Raw genomic sequence first — 21,888 nt, forward strand, 5'->3', positions numbered from 1 at the left:
CTCTCGGCGGGGCTCTGCTCCATGCCACAGACCTGCAGCAGTCAGCTCCCTCCGGGCTGCCGGCCTGCCAGAACAGCTGCGCCCAGTCGCTAGCGACCTCTCCGTCTGGGGCGCCCGGGGCCAGCAACATCCACGGTCCAGAGAGTCCCGGGGTAGAGAGGTTCAGTGTGTCCATCACTAACGACCTGCCGCTGGACGGGGCTCAGCCCGAATCCGAGGCCCGCCGGATGACAGGGAGTCGGCAGAGCTGTCGGCCTGGCCCGGCAGAGGAAAGCAGGCACAAATATTCCCGAGCGACGTCGCAGCAGGTTCCTGGCTGGCCTAGACAGGCATCATGGTTTGCTGGCTGGGTTCATCTCTGGTATTTTCCAAGGCCCAGTAAGGGAGATCCGCAGCCACCGTTCTGAAAGGGCTTTGCCCCGCGGGAGCGCCTAGCCCCACCATCCCTTCCTCGGCACAGCGGGTGCGAGGTCCTGCCCGAGATGGCTACTGGTGCAGGCGGACCGTGGGTCTGCTCCAGGGGCCTGAATTTATCGCAAGACTCGCTGGACGTGGAGGGGTTTTCCTTGGAATCAGGAATTCTGGGGTTCCCCCGGAAAAGTAACTTCTTAGCTCCGCTGGGTAGGGAGCCAAGGTGGAAAACGTGATCCAAGGGGCCCCGAAGGCGCCGAAACCTGAAGGTAAATGCAGAGCCCCCCAGAGGGATCTGTTAGAAGCCCCGTGGCTTTAAGCCGCTCTTGTCATCTGGAGGAGGGGGGAGGGGGAGCGGGCTTATGATTTGGGGCACATGGGGTGAGCAGCGGTGCCACCCTCATTTCACAGATGCATGAGGCAGCAAAGGGAGTAGCCCAGGGCTCCTTAGCAAGTCAGTGGCAGGGGAAGGCCCAGCCCACAGGCCTCCCAGATCCAAGCCACCAGCCCTCTCCCTGCGCTTGCAGGTGGCGCCCCAGGAAACCCAAGGGCTGGGCGGGCGAAGGGAAGTTCACTGCAGAGAAACAGCCCGAGAGAAGTCAGGCTGCCATGCATTGGCAGGGGAGGTCCCTGCACCTCCCAGGGTCTGCCCGCCAGCCTCCCGGGCCCACAGCTTTGGGAGGGGGCCTGCCCGCCCCCGGAGCCCGGCGGCAGGCAGAGCTCTGGGAGCCGGCGAACACCCCGCACCGTGGGAAATTGCCCCTGCGCTGTGGCTGGAGCCTGGTCCTGCGGGTGACATCTACGCTGCATTGCGTCTGCGCGCTCGGGGCTCTCACGTCCACACAGGGCTAGGACCACGCTGCTGTGGCCCGAGGGCAGGAGGCAGCCTGAGGGAGCCCTTCTGCTTCCGCGGGTGGATCCCTGGGGACCCCAGGGCTTCTAGCTCCTTTGCCAGCTGGGCCCAGGCTAGGCCTGTGCTCAGGGTGACCCAGCTAAGGCCGGGCCGTTGGATGCAGACTGGGTGTAGGCTGCGGTTCGGGATTCGGAGAATGCAGATTACGAGCAGGGATCAAGCGCCGCTCCAGCGCCCTGAAATCTTGCAAGCCAGTCATGGCAGCTGCCCACCGAGACGGTCCCCCCGCCCCGCCTGCCACATTGGAACTTGTGCAAGACAAACCCCGTTGTCGGCTCCGCCCACACATCGACACAAACGACAGCACCCCGGGCCCTCACCACGGCTGCGGCTCAGCCACCCGCACATCCACTGATGTGACCTACGCCAGCCAGCGCCAGCCCGGCCCCTCTGCCCCGGACACTGGCCAGACCGGGCAGCCTCTGCACCAGAGGATCAATGGACACAAGTCAGGCACCCGGAACGGTCACACGCACAGACCTGCCGGGGAACATTTCCACCGGCCGGGACTCTCACTTGTGGATTTACAAGCAGTCGTCCTTCTACAAAGCCTTTCCAGCAGCCAATCACAGAGCGAGAGCGCGCAATTGACATTCATCCACAAATGTGACACTGGGCTCGAACAAAGACATTAACCGGCTGTCACATTACAAAGCCAGGCTCTCCTGCCTTACCAACTGCACTGTCCATCCAAAGCTAAGTATGGGGCATGGCCTGCCCCCTTCATTAGCACCAGCCCTACAAGTGGCAGGTACTTTTTTTGCTGTTTATATATACACTAGCCAATTAGCCCGTCATAAGACGGGATTTTCAGGTCTCTCCTCCACGTCAGTCTGCTCTCCTGAGCCTCCAGTCTCTCGCTCCGTCTCTCTCTCTCCTCCTCCTCCTCCTACTGCCTCCCCGTCTCTCTCTTTCTCTTCTCCCCCTCCTGCCTCTCACTCTCTCTCCGCTCTCCTCTGTCTCTGTTGGGGATGCATGAGTGGGGCAGGCAGCAGCCTGGGATCTGCACACGCCCGGGTGAGTCCAGCTCCCCGCCAGCCGATTCCCTCTCCCCACCAGCCAGGTCCTCCTCCTGATTTCTCACGGGCAGCCTCGCTGCCCCCGACTCCCACCCCCAACCAGCTTTGCTTCCCGCCGGCCAGCCCCACGGCCTCCGACCCCCACCCCCGACCAGCTTTGCTTCCCGATGGCCAGCCCCACGGCCTCCGACCCCACCCCCGACCAGCTTTGCTTCCCGATGGCCAGCCCCACGGCCTCCGACCCCCACCCCTGACCAGCTTTGCTTCCCGATGGCCAGCCCCACGGCCTCCGACCCCCACCCCTGACCAGCTTTGCTTCCCGATGGCCAGCCCCACGGCCTCTGACCCCAACCCCCAACCAGCTTTGCTTCCTGCCGGCCAGCCCCACTGCCTCCGACCCCCACCCCCGACCAGCTTTGCTTCCCGACAGCCAGCCCCACGGCCTCCGACCCCCACCCCCGACCAGCTTTGCTTCCCGACGGCCGCCACTCCCCTGGCCAGCTACATTGCCTCTGACCCCCCCTCCATCCCCCAGTTCTCCTTCCCCCCCCAGCCAGCCCCGCTCCTCTCCCAGCCGGTCCCTCCACCCCTCACCTCCGATCAAGGGTGTCCTTTTTTTTTTTTTTTACACCCTACCCCAGTGACCTACACGGCCTGGGGGCGGGGCCGTTTACTTCACCACCCCGCCCCCATTCCCCTCCCGCCCTGGCGCTCGGCCGAGTTCTGTGCCGCTCTGCTGGGCCATTGCGGGGAGCAAGCAGCCATTTGGGCTCCCCGCGGCGGCCCGGCTGAGCACGCAGCACTCAGCCAAGCACCATGGCAGGAAGGGAAGGGGGGCGGGGTGGTGACGTACCCAGCCAGGGGTCGGGAGAGCAAGCGGCAGCAAGCAGCCGTTTGGGGTCCACGCTCCCCATGCAGCACAGAGAATATGCAAATGAGATCCCGACTCGTGCAGATGAGTCCCTCATTAGCATACTTTTGGCTGAGAAAACTCGTAGTGTCGACATAATCTAAGGTGCCACAGGTCTCCTTTCTGGTTTTAAAGTTACAGACTAACCCAGCCTCCTCGGAGACTTTAGAGCCAGGCACGGAACTTGGGTGCATCCGCGGCCAGGCCAAGGTACCACGTTCCAGCCAGACACGGCCTTGCTGCTGACGTTTGCAGCGCTGGGACGCAGCTTTCCTTCCTCGCGTTTCGTAACGGGATCGCCTAACTCCGGATTTTCACACTGAAATCTGGAGCCAGCAGCGTCTCCTTGTCATGCTGGCTCAGCAGTCCCGGCCCGTCAAGTCAGCTGACTCAGGGGTTGGATTTCACACCCGACGCCCGGCCCTGGAGCTGCACAGGCTGTTGTAAGTTACTTCCTGTGGTCTGGGACTGAAAGAGGGGGGATTTCCCAGACTCCCGCCCTGTTTGCACTGGATTTAGAAGGGATGCCGAGCCATCGAGTCCAGATCAAGATCCCGTTCCCGGGTTTTCCCAAAGGCCAGGGACGTTTGCATCCTGGGTGTAGGTGCATCTTATTGTTGAGATAAGGACCTGCTGCAAAGCACGGCTCTGGATCCAAAGATTTGGGCTGTTTAGATTAGAGAAGAGACCAGACCACAATCTGAATCCAGTGTGGGAGTGGCTGATCCTGGGAGTTAAAGATACAGGTCCGGGAAGTGCACATGGTTTTGGTAAAGCCTGGGAGAGTATATTAGAGCATTATTATTTCTGGCTCTTATCTTCGCTGCTAAGGTGCCCATCCCCATAGCCTCTGGGCACGGTAGGCAACACATATCCCCGGGGGAGGGGATGCACTAGGGAATTGGGCTTTTCCCACCTCTATTTGCCATGCAAGTGTGTGTGTCACACAGAAGGTTTTTTCAGGGGAGAGGGGCGGTTAAAACAACACCAGCAGAGGCCACGAAACTGTGGTTACCACGCCAGCTTGACTCTGTCTCGTGTCAGCGTGCACGCCTGGCCCAGCAAATGCACTGTCCACGGGGGGAGAACCCAGCGCCCCTGCCCAGCGCACCCTCCACCCACGTGACCCGCTGTCGTGGGGCAGGACTCACCGCTCTGGCGCCTCCTGCTGGTAGCTCTGGGGAATTCGTTCTTTCCTCAGCAGGGCGCCTCCCTCCCATCTTCACTCCACACGCCTCCTCCGGCCCCACGTGGCCCCCCAACCACGGCATCCCCTCCGTCCCACTCCAATGGCCTCTCCGTATCGGCAGTCTGGTGTCTCTGCTGCTGCTGTGGCCAGCGGTGGCCTCCAAGTCCAGCCCCTCTGCTTCAGGGGCCACAGTCTGTATGGGCCACGCCCTCCTCCCGGGACGGTATCGGCAGTTCTCAGTGTCACCAGCCACTGCGGCCAACTCCGGCCCTGAAGTCCAGCCCCTTACCAGCCACAGCCTGCACCTGCCAGGCCTCAGCAGCGAGGTGCGGTGCAAGCGGGGGGCCCAGGCCTGCCCCCTTCTCTGGGGCCCAAACCAGGGAGCCTTGTCCTGCCCCCTCTGCTGCCTCTTCGTCCCTGGGCCCCTTTGCACCCTCCTGGCCTTGCAGCGAGGCCGCAGCCTGGCAGGGAGCCTCTCTAGCCCCCCAAGCCCGCCGAGCCCTGCTCCCCCAAAGGTGCTTCTCTGGGAACCAGGTCCTGCACCTTCCCCGGCCAGGACCGGACTGTGCTGGGCAGCTCCTTATATACAGGGATGCCCCAGCAAGCTACACCCTGATTGGCTCCTTGAAAGCTCCTTTCCGATTGGCCAGGGCTCTGCGCAGGCTCCCTCCTTCCTGCTCTAACCCTTTCCTGGCCAGTAGGGGACAGTCGCCCCGCCACACCCATGTAAAACTAAAGCAGGCCTGAACCAATGGTCACAAACCAGAAGGAGAGCCGGGAGGTGCTAGGCCCTGTCCGTGCCCAGAGAAGAGCGATGACAGAGCAACACAGGAGGAGAGGTTGCTAGTGGTCCAGGGTCCCTCAGATCATGAAAGGCAGTTTCCTGCAATAACCATCTTACCCAATGCATGCACAGCATTGTGGGTTACCTCTCCAGGGGAAACAGGACCAGAGAACAATATCAACAATGGGCCGTCCATCCAGATGCTTGTATAACCACCACTGAGCAGATTTGAACCTGGGACCGCCATAACTTAGTGGAGGTGCTTCTACAGCTGAAGCCATAAAGCCAGTTACTTCTGCACATCTCCTGTAGTGCTTCCTTGTTCTTATCTCTGGCTGTCAGTGGTGAAAGTGCTGTGCCCAGACCTCTCTTACCGGGCCTTGGAAAATACCAGAGATGAATCCAGCCAGCAAACCATGATGCCTGTCTAGACCAGGAACCTGCTGCGACGTTGCCCAGGAATATTTGTGTCTGCTTTCCCCTGCTGCAGAAAAAGCAAACATGATTCTGGGCTGCTGTGACGGACCGGGCCGTGTCTGGGCACAGCTGAGGGCGTCCGCTCAGGGCGAACTGCTCGAATCCGGGGCTACTTACAGCCCCCGACTGGTGACCTCTCCACACAGGCCACAAACCAGTCCCACAGAGCGCTTCAGCAACCTGCCTGAAGCCTCCCGAGCAAAACCCCTCCGACACCCCAGCAATATCCGTGCCCCAGATGGCCCCGGGCCTCATACACAGGTGGGGGGTCCTAGCACCCAATCCCACCTACCCCGAACAAGTTCTGTCCGGTTCCAAGAAACCAGCCACAGATCCCTGGTCAATTTACCCTCTGGACCTTACCCACAAATCACGCTGGGCCAATCCTTTAGAATCTATATCTAAAGGTTTATTATCACAAGAAAGAAAAGCCTGAGAGTAAGGTTGTTAAAGGATAGTACGTTTCATGCTCCAAATCTCCCAGTTCTCGATGCAGGCTCTAGCAGAGATGTTACAGCTGCTGGTTTAAAAGTTCTTATTGCACATCCTACGATCAGGATGGGTTCACAGGTCTTCCGGGCTCTTCAATCCCTGCAGTGCTGCCTCTGGGATGAAGTGCTGAGCTGAGAACAAAATGGCATCGACCACATGGCCTCTTTATACCCCCTTCCTGGCCTCTTCTGGTCTCAGCCGGTCACCTGGTCCTCAGCCTCTCTCTGCTGGCCGCTCTTAGGTGTCCGCCCTCATGCTTTAGGTGTGTCTTTGGGCCATCAAGTGCCATTGTTCTACAGGGCTTCACTACTCAGCCTGTCCATAGCAATGCTTAACCACATTCAGAGAAATATTCAGCTTCCACACAGATTACAGATCTACACACAGGCATTATACACTCACATAAACAGTGTACACAGGATCAGAAAACAACAAGCTCCCATTCAATACCCCACATGGCTCCCTTTTATACCAATTTCTGGGGCCAACACCCCCACGTAGGGGTGCAGCAGCGACCTGGCTGCTTCCCTCCAATTCGGTAATGTGACAGCTGCATTCACAGGTGTGTTGTGAGCAAGACACGAGAAGTCATTCTGCCGCTCTACTCTGCGCTGGTTAGGCCTCAGTTGGAGTATTGTGTCCAGTTCTGGGCACTGCATTTCAAGAAGGACGTGGAGAAATTGGAGAGGGTCCAGAGAAGAGCAACAAGAATGATGACAGGTCTAGAGAACGTGAGCTATGAGGGAAGGCTGAAGGAATTGGGTTTGTTTAGTTTGGAAAAGGAAGATTGAGGGGGGACATGAGAGCAGTTTTCAGGTATCTAAAAGGGTGTCATAAGGAGGAGGGAGAAAACTTGTTCATCTTGGCCTTTGAGGATAGAACAAGAAGCAATGGGCTTAAACTGCAGCAAGGGAGGTTTAGGTTGGACATTAGGAAAAAGTTCCTAACTGTCAGGGTGGTCAAACACTGGAATAAATTGCCCAGGGAGGTTGTGGAATCCCCATCTCTGGAGATATTTAAGAGTAGGTTAGATAAATGTCTATCAGGTATGGTCTAGACAGTATTTGGTCCTGCCTTGAGGGCAGGGGACTGGACTGGATGATCTCTCGAGGTCCCTTCCAGTCCTAGTGTTCTCTGACTCTATGATGCTAAGAGCAGGGATCAGGCAGTGACATGGTGGCTTTGGCAAACATGCTGGGCTTGCCAAGCTGCTAAAGTTAATTCTGAAACTCTGGAAGTAAAGCAGAAGTTGGAGCAGGAGGTACAAAGAGAAACTGTGCAGCAAGTCAAAAGGGTGCAGGTCCAGGAAACTTATAATTCTGTGCATGGTACCAGCTTAGTATGGTCATGGTTTAAGCTAGTAAGTCATATTTTAAAGACTAGGCAGTTAATCAAAGTGGTATGAAACACGAATAACAAACCAACCACGGGGAGGGGGGTCCCCTTCCTCAAGCACACAGAGGAGCAATAAGGGGAGATGACACACACCCTCTCTGCTGTAACCCCATGATGGGCCAGTAAACAGATTATGTACCTGAATCTTGAGGCCAATGCCTGGAGACAGGGAGTGCGGGGTACACCTATCGGGCCTTAATCCCTTATAACAACTTACTTTTTGTGCCCAGGGTTTTTTAAAACCCTGAGAATATTTTTTTGTGTTTTCTCTGCAGGTGCTGTTAATCCGATGCCCACGGATGGTGGAAGCATTTGAAGGTCAACATAGTGTCATTTAAACAAGAATACATGTACAAACAATGGTTGTCCCGCATCTGGTATCTGTCAACTTGACCTGTCCTCCCACGACTCAAATATTGTATGGGGAAAGAACCACTATCCTCCATTATCATCCATACACTGATCAGTAACTTGGACCAAATTGTATGCATGGGGCTATCAAAATCAGCAAATCAGTGAATTAACGAAAACTACACAACAAAAAATTCAGGCTAGGAGCATGGCTATTCTTCACTACGGAGAAGAAATACTTAAAATAGCGGATCAGGCTAAAATATTAAGTGTTCATCATTGGTATGATGCATTTCAAGAATGGTCACCCACCTGAATCGTGGTCTTAAGCACAGCCTTACACCTCATCACAGTTATACTCATATTGATAGTGATTATGTTTATCATTATGTATTGTATGTGTCATTGATCAAAAAAAGTATCTCAAGTTGAAGCCGCAAGCCTATGTAAATGTCTTAACATATTGCCATAAAACAGTTACAGAATATTTAAGAATTAGCCAATTAGCCCATCGTAAAAAGGGATTTTCAGGTCTCTCCTCCACGTCCGATTCCCTTTCTATCTTGGGGTATGTCTACACTACCCTCCTAGTTCGAACTAGCGGGGTAATGTAGGCATACCGCACTTGCAAATGAAGCCCGGGATTTGAATTTGCTGGTTCACGAGGAGTAACGGTAGTTCGAACTAGGAAGCCTAGTTCGAACTACCTAGTTCGTGCCGCGTGTAGCCGCGCTGCACGGGGTTCGAACCAGCGGGGTTTTAAAAATGGCGGCGCCCCGCTTATGCAAATGAAGCCCGGGAAATTCAAATCCCAGGCTTCATTTGCAAGTGCGGTATACATACATTACCCCGCTAGTTCGAACTAGGAGGGTAGTGTAGACAGACCCTTGGTCTTCTCTCCTGAGCCTCCGGTCTCTCGCTCCGTCTCTCTCTCTCTCTCTTCCCTCCTCCTACTGCCTTCCCCCCTCCTGCCCCCTCAGCTCTCCTCCGTCTCCTGCCTCTCTCCCCATCTCTCTTTCTCTTCTCCTCCCCCTCTTGCACAGCGAGCGCGGAGCCCAAACAGCCGGCTGAGCGACTGCCTGTGAGCTCCAGCTGCCCCCCTGCACCATTTCCCTTCACCCCAGCACTGATCCTGCAACCTCCCAGTTGTCCTCCACCTCCCTCTCCCCCTCGTTCCCCCGCCCTCTCCCCGGCCAGGGGGCGGGGCCTAGCCGTGTACATCACTGCCCCGCCCCCTTCCCCTCCCGCCGTTGCGCTCGGCTGACTTCTGCGCTGCTCAGCCAGGCCGCCACGGGGGAGCAAGCGGCACAAGCGGCCATTTGGGCCCCGCGCTCCCCATGCAGCACGGGGCGGGGCGGGGGGAGGAGGGCAAGAGCGCCCCCTAGAGGCAAGACTGTAACCCTACAGACTCACAGACATTGGGCTACTATATATATTATGTGACCACTCAAGAATTGTTCTTGCAGAGTCAAAAGGGGGACAATGTAGCACTGGAATTGGCATTTTGTGACTAAGGGTATGTCTACATTTCACGAGGAGTAACGGTAGTGCGGACTAGAAGCCTAGTTCGAACTACCTAGTTGGTGCCCCGTGTAGCCATGCTGCACGGGGTTCGAACCAGCGGGGTTTTAAAAATGGCGGCTCCCCGCTTATGCAAATGAAGCCCGGGAAATTCAAATCCCGGGCTTCATTTGCAAGTGCGGTATGCATACATTACCCCGCTAGTTCGAACTAGGGGGGTAGTGTAGACAGACCCTAAGTTAGTTATAATAAATGTATGTTATAGCAAAAGGTTTGGATTAAACTTAAATACAAGATGTAGTCTTAGAGGGTATGTCTACATTGCTTTCCTCTTTCGGGAGAGGAATGCAAATACAGACAAACGAAATTGCAAATGAGAAACGGAATTGAATTTCCTGCGCTTCATTTACATAATCGCGTCCGGCCGCTATTTCGAAATACCTTATTTTGAGATAAAAAAACGCTGTGTAGACGCGGTTATTTCGAGAAAAATCCCTTCTTTCGAAATAACCCTTACTCCTTATACAATGAGGTTTAAGGATTATTTTGAAAAAGGGTTTTTTTTCTCAAAATAACCGCATCTACACAGTGTTTTTTATCTTGAATTAGGGTATTTCAAAATAGCGGACGGACACGATTATGCAAATGAAGCGTGGGAAATTCAAACCCGTGCATCATTTGTAATTTTGTTTGTCTGTATTTGCATTCCTCTCTCGAAAGAGGAATGCAGCGTAGACATACCCAGACAGGCCGGGCAGCTTTGTTAACTTAGCTCCTGCTCTGTTTGATGTTAACATATTGAAGTGAAGAGATGGAATGGTGTCATACACAGCGACACTAATATTAGGCAAGGCCTTGTAGTAGATGGAAAGAAGTTGAATGTTGAGCGACTTTGTAACTTTGTTAAAGTGACTAGAAGTAGCCTGTGTTCCATGCTGCAATTCTGTACATGGATTGTTTGTGTGAATGAGAGAGAGAATGTTTTAGGAGCGATAAGTGCGAAGGCCACTGCACGCTCAAATGGTCAGAGGAGCAGCTAGAAACGCAGAAGCACCAAATAATAATCAACTAAGTGAAAGCGCATTGAAGAAGGAAATTGGACGGCGGCAGATTGACAAACCCTGAAGCGAGTGGCAAGCCCCCCTTGACAGGGAACCGATAACGACTTTCGCAGGCAGGACAACGCCCCCGAGGGGGCGTCAATCTATGACTGGGGGAACAACTTCTTCCCGATAAGCACGTCGTAGGAAGACTGATTGCAATGCTGAATGGCTGATTAAGACCCGACGAGGCAAAATGCATAGACTCACATGGCAGGAAAGTCCTATAAAGGACGGGGTGTCTTGTCTGGTTCTTCGGGTTCTGTCCTGCAAAGACCAAGTGGCGGGGTGGCCCGTGGCTATAGGCCGACTTGGCTGTCGCCTAGAGTGCTGCCTTCAACAGCGCCCGACGATGACGTCACCGGGTGCCCGATGATGATGTCACCGGGCGACCAACGATGACGTCACCGGGCACCCGACGATGACGTCACCCCACTGATGGTCCAGCAGGCGGGGCACCGATCGCACGTTCCACCTGGGGCGCCGGCTGCCGCAGCCTGCATCGGGCCGCTCCTGCCAAGTGGCGCATCAGTCCGGACTGACACGAACCCAGCTCCTTCCTCGCACCCAACCTGTCTGGTCAATAGGTTGGGTCGCGCAACACACTGGTAGCTATTCCATCAGCAGGACGTGTGTGTGTGTGTGTGTGTGTGTGTGTGTGTGTGTGTGTGTGTGTGCGTGGTGTGTGTGTGTGTGTGTGTGCGTGTGGCGTGGTGTGTGCGTGGTGTGTGTGTGTGTGTGTGTGTGGCGTGGTGTGTGTGTGTGTGTGTGTGGCGTGGTGTGTGTGTGTGCGTGTGTGTGTGTGTGTGTGTGCGCGTGTGTGTGTGTGCATGCTACTTTATTATATTATCAATAAATGTGGCATGTTGCCTTATCCCCCTGAAAAAGATCCCCTGTGCTTCTTTTAAGCATAATAATGGGGCTTGCTAGGAAGAAGATGACTGGCACACCCTCCGGAACTTGTTCCCCCACCAGCCCCGCCACCGGGGGCTGAGATGCTGCCCTCACTCAACCCCCTCTGGGCTGCGTGGAGGTGCCATCCGGGGCCAGGCAAGCCCTGCTGGGCCAGGGGGAGGCTGCCCGCCGGCCCTTTCCCCAGCACCAGCCTGCACCCGCTGCTAAATGTGCGAAGGGTCAGAGCAGCCAAACAGCTGACGGCACCAGGCGCTTCCCCAAAGCAGAGCCATGACAAGGCCAGAAAGGGGAAGTGGCCCATTCACCCAGATTTCTCTCCAGCCTGGGATGAAATCACTCTCCCCGGAGCCAGTGGGCACAGACGGCAGCTCGTCGGGCCGGAGGGGATTTCCTAAGGCAGCTGCTCTCTGAGAAGGTAACGTTTCCTGCTCCTCCAGCCCCGTTCGGGACCCCCGGCGGGGGCGTGTCGTGTCCTGGGGGGCCCTTGCGGCTGGACTCGGGGATAAGGGGGGTGTCATCGGGCACTGCTTGGGTGCAGGGTGGTCCCGGGGTGACATGCGGAGACCCAGAATGCAGCACAGTTCGGATCCTATCAGAGGACAGCTCGTCGGGCTGCAGGCTCAGGCCGGGCCCGGGGGTGGCGTTCCAGGGGGGAGCCAGAGCTAAGGAAGGGAGTCGGTGAGACATCAGCTGGGCGTTAGGCAGCACGGGCCTTCGGAAAGGATGCGAGGAGTGGGGAGACCTCGGGGGGGGGGAAGTGACCCCACGCAGACACCTGCCGGAATCCAGCACAAGGAGGGGACCCGAGAAGGTCGGTGGGAAGCTGGGAACCCCACCACGGTGCTTCTCAGCACTGGTGGCCCTGGATGGAGCCAGGCATGGGGAGAAGGGTCTGCTCCCTTATGGGGAGTTTCTAGAGCCACAAGCACCTGGCACAGCCCCTAGGTCCTGCCTCCCCTAGAGCGGTGTGCACCCCCGGCACCCGGCTGCCTCTGGCAGTGACCCAGGGCTGTGTGCACCCCAGGACGGGCCCCTGGGCACCTTTGCCAGGACCACAGAGAGGACGTGTCCCTGCGGGGGAAGGAGAGAAATGGGTCTTCCCGTCAGCCTACAGGAGCCTGCTGAAAATCAGGCTCGGCCGCGCACCCTCGGCCAATAAAGGCAGATTCTCTGCTGCATGGTTGCCAGAAGTACCAGGAGCTAAGAGGGGTGAAGGGACAAGCGGGAGACTGGTGAATTGAAAGGAAACGGGCTGCCTGGAATCCACAGGGAGGGTGTTAGCAGCCCTGTTCTGTGCTGCTAGCTAGAGATGAATGACTCCACCGTCCTGGTCTTTCACTTGTACTTCTCTGCTCTGGAGGTCCCCAGTTCAGCCAGTGGGCAGGTGTCATCCCACTTCCATGCACAAGGTACAGCTAACCTGCAGAACTCCCTGCTGCAGGGTTGGGCACTGGACAATTCCCAAAGGGCCTGAGTAGCTAACGGGAAGTTGATGTTGGCCAGTCGTGGGCTCCTGCAGGTACGGCTTGCATCTCTCTGGTGTGCTCTTCCTCCTTGGTTGTGGGGGAGGAGAAGAAGGGAGCTGTGGCCAGAGACTCCCCCTCGCTCGTTCCCCCGCTCCCGAAGGAATGGGCTGCGTGGGAGGGGCCCGTAGTGCTGCCCCCCTGGGGCTCCAGGAAGGCAGTAATGCATCATGGAAGGTGTAGTCCAGCTGGGAAGCCCATCCCAGAGAGGTGAATGGAGACAGGTGGCCCTTCAACTACAACTCCCAGGATGCATTGCCACTGCATTTCCAAATTGCCAGGTGTCGCGGTTTTTCCCCTTTCCCTGGAATGCAGCTGGGGGGCCTGTCCTGAGGCAGGGGAGCCTCTGGGGCGGTGCTCGCCACAGTGAGATGGGTCCCAGCTGTAACACGTGGGGCTGAGACCTGTGGGTTTGCATTGGACCCATCTCTCATATGTCACAGCGGCACTGAGAGACCCTAACCCCAATCAGGCCCCATTGCGCTGGGCTCTGCCCAGACCCACGGTCCCTGCCCCAAAGAGTTCATAAGCTAAGGCTTTGCGGGCTAGTGGGCAGAGCACCGGCCTGGCAGTCAGGACAGCAGCCTTCCATTCCTGGTCTGGGGAGTGACCTCAGACAACCCTGTGCCTCGGTTTCCCCATCTGTAAAATGGGGATACTGCCCTCCTTTGTAAAGCACCTTGAGCGTGCGGGATGAGGCGCGCTAGACGGGAGCTGGGTATTCCCATCAAATCAAGCTAACGGGGGGGTGGGGGCAGAGACCACGAGAGTTGCCCAGGGTCATGCAGAACTAGGAGCAGCCCCCAGACCCCCTGCATCTGTGACTAGTGCCCTAGCCCCTGGACCACCACAGCCAGCACCGCGAGAGGGGTCAGACCCAGACCCCCAGAGCCTTGGGGCTGTTCAAACCCACATTCAGATCCCAATGCCACAAGTGGTTCTTGGACCACCCACAGGCCTAACCCGCGTCCCAGCATCCCTTGCTTCAGAGAGCTGCCAGAGAAACCCAGGTGAGCCGACAGCCTCGCCGGGCCCCTGGACGCGGGCGGGAGGAGGGTAGCTCCATGCTCCAGAAAGGGGTGTGGCTTCAGGCAGACGGGGCGGGGCCAAGGGCAGCCAACTATCAATGGCACCTGGACCATGTTGCCTACCCCCAGCAGTGCTTAGAGCACGCCACGCAATGCCCACGCCTCCTCTGGCAGCCCTAGGAACTGCCCGGAACATGCCACGCAGTGCCCACGCCTCCTCCGGCAGCCCTAAGAACTGCCCGGAACATGCCACTCAGTGCCCACGCCTCCTCCGGCAGCCCTAAGCATTGCCCGGAACATGCCACTCAGTGCCCACGCCTCCTCTGGCAGCCCTAAGAACTGCGTGGAACATGCCACGCAGTGCCCACGCCCCCTCTGGCAGCCCTAAGAACTGCCCGGAACATGCCACGCAGTGCCCACGCCTCCTCCGGCAGCCCTAAGAACTGCCCGGAACATGCCACGCAGTGCCCACGCTTCCTCTGGCAGCCATAAGAACTGCACGGAACATGCCACTCAGTGCCCACGCCTCCTCCGGCAGCCCTAAGCATTGCCCGGAACATGCCACGCAGTGCCCACACCTCCTCTGGCAGCCCTAAGAACTGCCCGGAGCATGCCACGCAGTGCCCACGCCTCCTCTGGCAGCCCTAAGAACTGCCCGGAACATGCCACTCAGTGCCCACGCCTCCTCTGGCAGCCCTAAGAACTGCCTGGAACGCGCCATGCGGCGCACCCCCATTCCCCAGCAGCCCTAAGAACTGCCCGGAACATGCCACGCAGTGCCCACGCCTCCTCCGGCAGCCCTAAGCATTGCCCGGAACATGCCACGCAGTGCCCACGCCTCCTCTGGCAGCCCTAAGAACTGCCCGGAACATGCCACTCAGTGCCCACGCCTCCTCCGGCAGCCCTAAGCATTGCCCGGAACATGCCACGCAGTGCCCACGCCTCCTCCGGCAGCCCTAAAATCTGCACGGAACATGCCACTCAGTGCCCACGCCTCCTCCGGCAGCCCTAAGCATTGCCCAGAACATGCCACGCAGTGCCCACGCCTCCTCCGGCAGCCCTAAGAACTGCCCGGAACATGCCACTCAGTGCCCACGCCTCCTCCGGCAGCCCTAAGCATTGCCCAGAACATGCCACGCAGTGCCCACGCCTCCTCTGGCAGCCCTAAGAACTGCGTGGAACATGCCACGCAGTGCCCATGCCTCCTCTGTCAGCCCTAAGAACTGCGTGGAACATGCCACGCAATGCCCACGCCTCCTCTGGCAGCCCTAAGAACTGCGTGGAACATGCCACGCAGTGCCCACACCTCCTCTGGCAGCCCTAAGAACTGCGTGGAACATGCCACGCAGTGCCCATGCCTCCTCTGGCAGCCCTAAGAACTGCCCGGCACATGCCACGCAGTGCCCACGCCTCCTCTGGCAGCCCTAAGATCTGCCCGGAACGCGCCATGCGGCACCCCCTCATTCCCCAGCAGCCCTAAGAATTGTCCGGAGCATGCCACGTTGTACCCCTGCCTCCCCCAGCAGCCCTAAGAACTGCCCGGAATATGCCACGTTACACCCCTGCCTCCCCCAGCAGCCCTAAGAACTGCCCGGAATATGCCACGTTACACCCCTGCCTCCCCCAGCAGCCCTAAGAACTGCCCGGAATATGCCACGTTACACCCCTGCCTCCCCCAGCAGCCCTAAGAACTGCCCGGAATATGCCACGTTACACCCCTGCCTCCACCAGCAGCCCTAAGAACTGCCCAGAATATGCCACGTTACACCCCTGCCTCCCCCAGCAGCCCTAAGAACTGCCCAGAATATGCCACGTTACACCCCTGCCTCCCCCAGCAGCCCTAAGAACTGCCCAGAATATGCCACGTTACACCCCTGCCTCCCCCAGCAGCCCTAAGAGCCACCAGGAATGTGCCATGTGGCACCCCAGGCAGCCCTAAGAGCTACTCGGAACGCACCACGTGGTACCCCCGCCTCTCCAGGAAGCCCTAAGAGCCACCCAGAGCCACCATGTGGCATCCCAGGCAGATCTAAAAGCCACCCAGAACGCACCAGGTGGCACCTCCGCCTCCCCAGGCAGCCCTTGAGCCACCCGGGGCATGCCATGTGGCATCTCCGCATCCCCCAGGAGCCCTAAGAACTGCCCGGAGTGTGCCACGTTGCACCCCTGCCTCCCCCAGCAGCCCTAAGAACTGCCCTGAGCATGCCACGTTGCACCCCTGCCTCCCCCAGCAGCCCTTAGAGCTGCCCGGAACGCACCATGTGGCAACCCAGGCAGCCCAAAAAGCCACCCGGAACGCGCCACATGGCACTCCAGCTGCAGTTTAAAGGGCTTGGGGCTCCGAGTGCCTTTGCTGCCATAGTAGCCGCTGGAGTTGACTCACCAGGGCGTGGGGCAGTTGCCCCGTTCCCCGCCCCCACAACTGACAGGCCTGGTGAAAACGAAACTGTAAAACCAGGGCAGGAGCACAGAGAAACGAAACTTAGTGGCAAAGCGTGTGGGGAACCAGCTGGGACCCTGCAGGGAGACGGGACCTTCACTTCCTTCTCGGCCCTGCAGGCTCTCTGGCACCCCGCCCGCCTGGGTCAGCGCGGTAATGTGGCGGTCGTCTTTGGCGCCAAGTTGGGACAAACACATAGGCCCCTAATTCCCAGTGGGATGCCCTGGGTGGGGGCGTATCCCCCACTGAGCTTTGCCATTCAGCCATGAGGGGGTGGATCATTTTCCAGCGGGGAGCCCCGAGCGGACCAGGTGGCAATCGCAACTGGCCTGTCCTACCCCCCGCACCGCAAACTTGCACCCTGGAGATGGCTGGGAAACGCAGATGCTGTTTGCAAAGCAGGTCGGAAAGTTGTCACCGTCACGCTTGCCCAGATTTCACCTTTTGGAAAAGGCCCGGCCTGCGAAAAAATCACCAAATTAAACCACAAACATTTTCCAGTAAAAAAAAAGTTGTGTCAAAACTCGTCGCACTTTCAACTGGCTTCGTTTTCCAAGCCTCATAGACTCCTAGACTTTAAGGTCAGAAGGGACCATTATGATCATCTAGTCTGACCCCCTGCACAGTGCAGGCCACAGAATCTCAACCACCCCTCCTAGAATAATCCTCTCACCTATGTCTCAGATATTGAAGCCTTCAAATACTTTGAAGACCCCAAGATGCAGAGAATCCTCCAGCTGTGATCTGTGCCCCATGCTACAGAGGAAGGCGAAAAACCTCCAGGGTCTCTGCCAATCTACCCTGGAGGAAAATTCCTTCCCGACCCCAAATATGGCGATCAGCTAAACCCTGAGCATGTGGGCAAGACTCATCAGCCAGACACCCAGAAATTCTCTATAGTAACTCCTATCATCCCTCCATTGACCTATTTACCTCTGATAATGAATGGTCAGTTAGTTACCAAGATCATGTTATCTCATCAAACCATCCCCTTCGTAAACCCATCTAATTTAATCTTGAAACCAGATAGATCTTTTGCCCCCACTACTTCCCTTGGAAGGCCGTTCCAGAACCTCACTCCTCTAATGGTTAGAAACCTTCGTCTAATCTCACGTCTAAACTTCCTACTAGCCAGCTTATATCCATTTGTTCTTGTGTCCACATTAGTATTAAACTTAAATAATTCCTCTCGCTCCCTGGTATTTATCCCTCTAATATATTTAAAGAGTGCAATCATATCTCCCCTCAGCCTTCTTTTGGTTAAAGTAAACAAGCCAAGCTCCTTGAGTCTCCTTTCATAAGACAGGTTTTCCATTCCTCGGATCATCCTAGTGGCCCTTCTTTGTACCTGTTCCAGTTTGAATTCACCCTTCTTAAACATGGGAGACCAGAACCGCACACAGTATTCCAACTGGGGTCTCACCAATGCCTTGTATAATGGCACTAACACCTCCTTATCTCTACTGGAAATACCTCGCTTAATACATCCCAAGACCGTATTAGCCTTTTTCATGGACATGTCACAATGGTGGCTCATAGTCATCCTATAATCAACCAGGACTCCGAGGTCCTTCTCCTCCTCCGTTACTTCCAACTGATGTGTCCCCAGGTTATAACTAAAATTCTTGTTATTAATCCCTAAATGCATAACCTTACACTTCTCACTATTCAATTTCATCCTATTGCTATCACTCCAATTTACAAGATCATCCAGATCTTCCTGTATGATATCCCGATCCTTTTCTGAATTGGCAATAGCTCCCAACTTTGTGTCATCCGCAAATTTTATCAGGACACTTCCACTTTTGGTGCCAAGGTCAGCGATAAAAAGATTAAATAAAATTGGCCCCAAAACTGTCCGGAGCATGCTATGCCTGGGGGGAAGCATGTGGTCTTGTCCCCAGCAAGCAGCTGGCCTGGGCCAGGGATAAAAGCCTGCGACGACAGCTTCTGGCCTTCGCTGGAGATCTCGGGGTCTGTCTTTGCTAGTGTCCCAGAGTGGAGGATGTAGATGGTAAAGGGTGCCCATAGAGGGCTGTTTGCAACGTACTCTATCTTCAGTACTACTAGCACTCCCATGGGCATAGCATCAGCATTGCTCCTCACCTCTGTTTATTCATAGACCTAGGGATAAACACAGAACCTAGACCTCCCAACCCTCCTAACTAGCTCACCTAACTGCTAGGCCATCCTGCTCTCAGACTCTGAGCCATCCCCATAACGACATCTGGGCCCCGCCTCAGGCCAGGGGGCCAGACTAGACCTCTCTGGCCCCTTTCACCCCTCCCTTTCTGTGGTTGGACCTAGAAAACGGATGAGTAATGCATCAGGTGCTGTTCTTCCTATATGCCCTAGGTGCTGCTGTTTCAACAAATCACATAGACCTCAGTAGGCACCACACCAGGGCACGTCTACACTAGGAAACTAGTTCGAAATAACTAAAATCGATTGAATAACTCCCAATTTTACAAAATCGACCTAGCGCGTCCACACTGCGGGGAAGCCTCGTAATGAGTCCAAGGCAGGCTCCGTGAATGCGGACGCACCATCTCGACTTAGCGCCCCAGGAAGCACTGGGGAGTAATTCGTTCGAATGACTCTGGGAAGTCGTTATTTCAAAGTAGCGGCAGCGGAGGGTCCACACTAACGCTATTTCGAAATAACGATTTTCAAAGGAAGTGTTATTCCCTGAGGAAAGCAGGAGTCCAGATTTCGAAATAAGCGGCCCGTTATTTCAAAATAAAGGGTTTGGTAGTGTGGACACTCTGCTTATTCATTTGACCTAAGGAGGGTTATTTCGAAATAAAGCCCTAGTGTAGACCAGGGCCAGGAGTGCTTAATATTGTATGGATTACAGAGAAAAGATGACTAATATTCCAATTCACTGAATCCTTAGACCTTGAAAGGGCAAACTTCTTAAACCTTTGTACTCCGAGTGGAGCATAGGTCATCTGCAAGTCTCCTCCACTTTACTCTGTCTTGAGACAAAACTTCCAGCTGACTCCAGGAGTGCCCCAGTTGTTGTCTTTCAGTCTCAGTAAATCTTCTCCACGTTGTCCAAGGTCTTCCTCTTTTGCGTTTTCCTTGCGGGTTCCATGGGAGAGCTTGGCGGACTATGCTGGAAGATGGTTTTCTGAGAGTGTGGCCTCGCCAGCCCCACTTTCTTCTCTTGATTTGAATGTCAAGTGGTTCTTGTCCTGCGCTGTTCCAAAGCTCCTCACTTGTGACAAAGTCTTGCCGTTTGCTGTGAAGGATGGACCTCAGGCATCTGTTTAGGAATGTCTGTAGCTGGTGATTTGAAGACTTTTTAGTACGCCAGGTCTCGCAGCCATACAAGGGGTCTATTGAAAGGACAATAGATTAGTATAAATACTGACTTCAAGTCTAAAAAAGGTACTAGGTCATGAGCGTTGGTGAGTAAAACCCACTTCATCAGATGAGTTGAAGTGGAAATATAGAATCCAAAGGATATGTAACAGCAAAGGAAGCTACCTGTCAATTGTAGGACCAGTGTTAATGAAGCTAATTAAGTCAGGGTGGATGAGTTTCATTCACAGCATTTGAAGTGAGGATGCGAATATCAAAGGCAGGGAAGTTGTCTTTGTAGTGCGATAACCAGTTAAGATCTTTATTCAAGCCTAAGTGGATAGCGTTGGAACTTATAAATGAACCCCAGTTCCACCGGCTCCCTCTGTAATTGGATGATAAAATTCTTTTGTAGAAGTAAGGCTGCTTTTAAATCTCTTATTGAATGTCCAGGGAGGTTAAAATGTTCTCCTATACTATAGGTGTGTGTGTGTTCATAGAATCATAGAGCTGGAAGAGACCTTAGGAGGCCATCAAGTCCAGCCCCCTACTCAAGGCAGGATCGATCCCAATTAAATCAATCCAGCCAGGACTTTGTCAAGCTGAGACTTAAATACCTCTAGGGATGGAGACTCCACTACTTCCCTAGGGAACCCATCCCAGGGCTTCCCCACCCTCCTAGTGAAATAGTTTTCCCTAATATCCAACCTGGACCTCTCCCACCAGAGCTTCCAAACAAGCCATGCAGAAAGGTAGTTTTGTCTAAGGCCTCTCATTGGCTGCCCAGAACTAGTGGGTTGTCCAATCAGGAGGGGGTTATCTTCAAGCAGCAGGTAAGTGACAGGTGAGGTCTCCAACCAACACCCTCTCTGGAGGGGTCTGGTTTAACAAGGCCATGGAGCTAGGTTACGCTCCCCCGCCCCCCGCACACACGCAATGCCCCACGCCCCCGTCCCTGGACCACAGGAAGGCCAGGTACGTGTTTTTCCAGCTGCGGTGGAGTCACTGTAGAGAACAGAATCCAGATTCCGGTGGCTGTAGTGTGAATCCGGAGTAACCATGCAGGAGTCAGCGGCGTTCCTCTACCCCGGTCCTGGTTCAGTTGAGAGCCAAATGTATCCCGTTGCAAACAAAAGCCGTTTGATGGGTGTTCAGCATAATCCAGGTGAGATGAGTGGGGTCTTGGCCCCAGGCCTTGCAGGCAGATGACCCTTAGTCTGAGCAGAGGGGCCAAGGATTCGCTGGGCCATGAAGACTACATCTGGTTGCGGTTGCAGCACAGCGGAAGGGCAGCATGGAGGAACCCTGCCCTACTGCTTCTCAGCCTGCATCGTATCTGTGGTTTAAAGCAAACCAAAGGCAGTACTCTTCACACAACCTGTGGAACTCCTCGCCAGGGGATGTTCTGAAGACCAGGACTTTAACAGGGTTCCAAAAAGAGCTAGATAAATTCATGGACAATAGGTCCGTCAGTGGCTATTAACCAGGTTGGGCAAGAATGGTGTCCCTAGCTCCTGTTTGTCAGAGGCTGGGAATGGGTGACAGGCCCTTATCATAAAAACTAACCATCCCACGAGAGCCTACTGAATGATCCTCTTTTCCGTTCCACCAGGATCTTCCATAACCTCGCCCAGCGGGAGCAGCCATGCCCTTCTTACTGCAGCTTATCTTCCTGGCCAGCCACGTCCAGCAAGGTACGGTGCCAAGTGTAACCCTAGCAATAATGATCAATGACGTTCTGTGCTGCCCCTCTCCTCCCTCTGCCTGGCACAGCTCACGGTTTGGACCATTGGGAAAAGGCTAAATAATCAGGCAGAAAGTATCATAATCCTGCTCTATAACTCCTGGTACACTCATGCTTTGAGTACTGCCTACAGTTCTGGTCACCCCAACTCAAAAGATGTATTAACAATGGAATTGCACCAGGAAGGGCGTCATGGCTCCTTCCCCACCCTGGCACAATAAATGCAGAAGTGGGGGCCAGCAAGTGTACCCCAAAACCTTATCTACCAGGCTTTGGCATAAAACTTCCCCCAAAATCTTAAAACCCTAGATTTTGGGAATAAAACTTCCACTGCCACCACCCAAATATTAATAAATAGACCAGGCGAGAG

The 21,888-nt window shown here is 55.4% G+C and overlaps 1 protein-coding gene across 1 annotated transcript in view; it reads left to right on the forward strand.

Moving 5' to 3' along the window:
* The first annotated feature begins 11,603 nt into the window (after positions 1-11,603).
* Positions 11,604-21,888, forward strand: part of SIGLEC1 (sialic acid binding Ig like lectin 1) — a 72,037-nt gene continuing 61,752 nt past the window's right edge. Inside the window, exons 1-2 of the mRNA XM_075931078.2 lie at positions 11,604-11,892; positions 21,387-21,468. Of these exons, the coding sequence (XP_075787193.2) occupies positions 21,420-21,468 (49 nt within the window). The 5' untranslated portion in view covers positions 11,604-11,892; positions 21,387-21,419. The remainder of the gene's footprint in view (positions 11,893-21,386; positions 21,469-21,888) is intronic.

Source organism: Pelodiscus sinensis, chromosome 4 (genome assembly GCF_052426305.1).
Source record: "Pelodiscus sinensis isolate ZL-2025 chromosome 4, ASM5242630v1, whole genome shotgun sequence".
NCBI classification, from domain to species: domain Eukaryota; kingdom Metazoa; phylum Chordata; order Testudines; family Trionychidae; genus Pelodiscus; species Pelodiscus sinensis.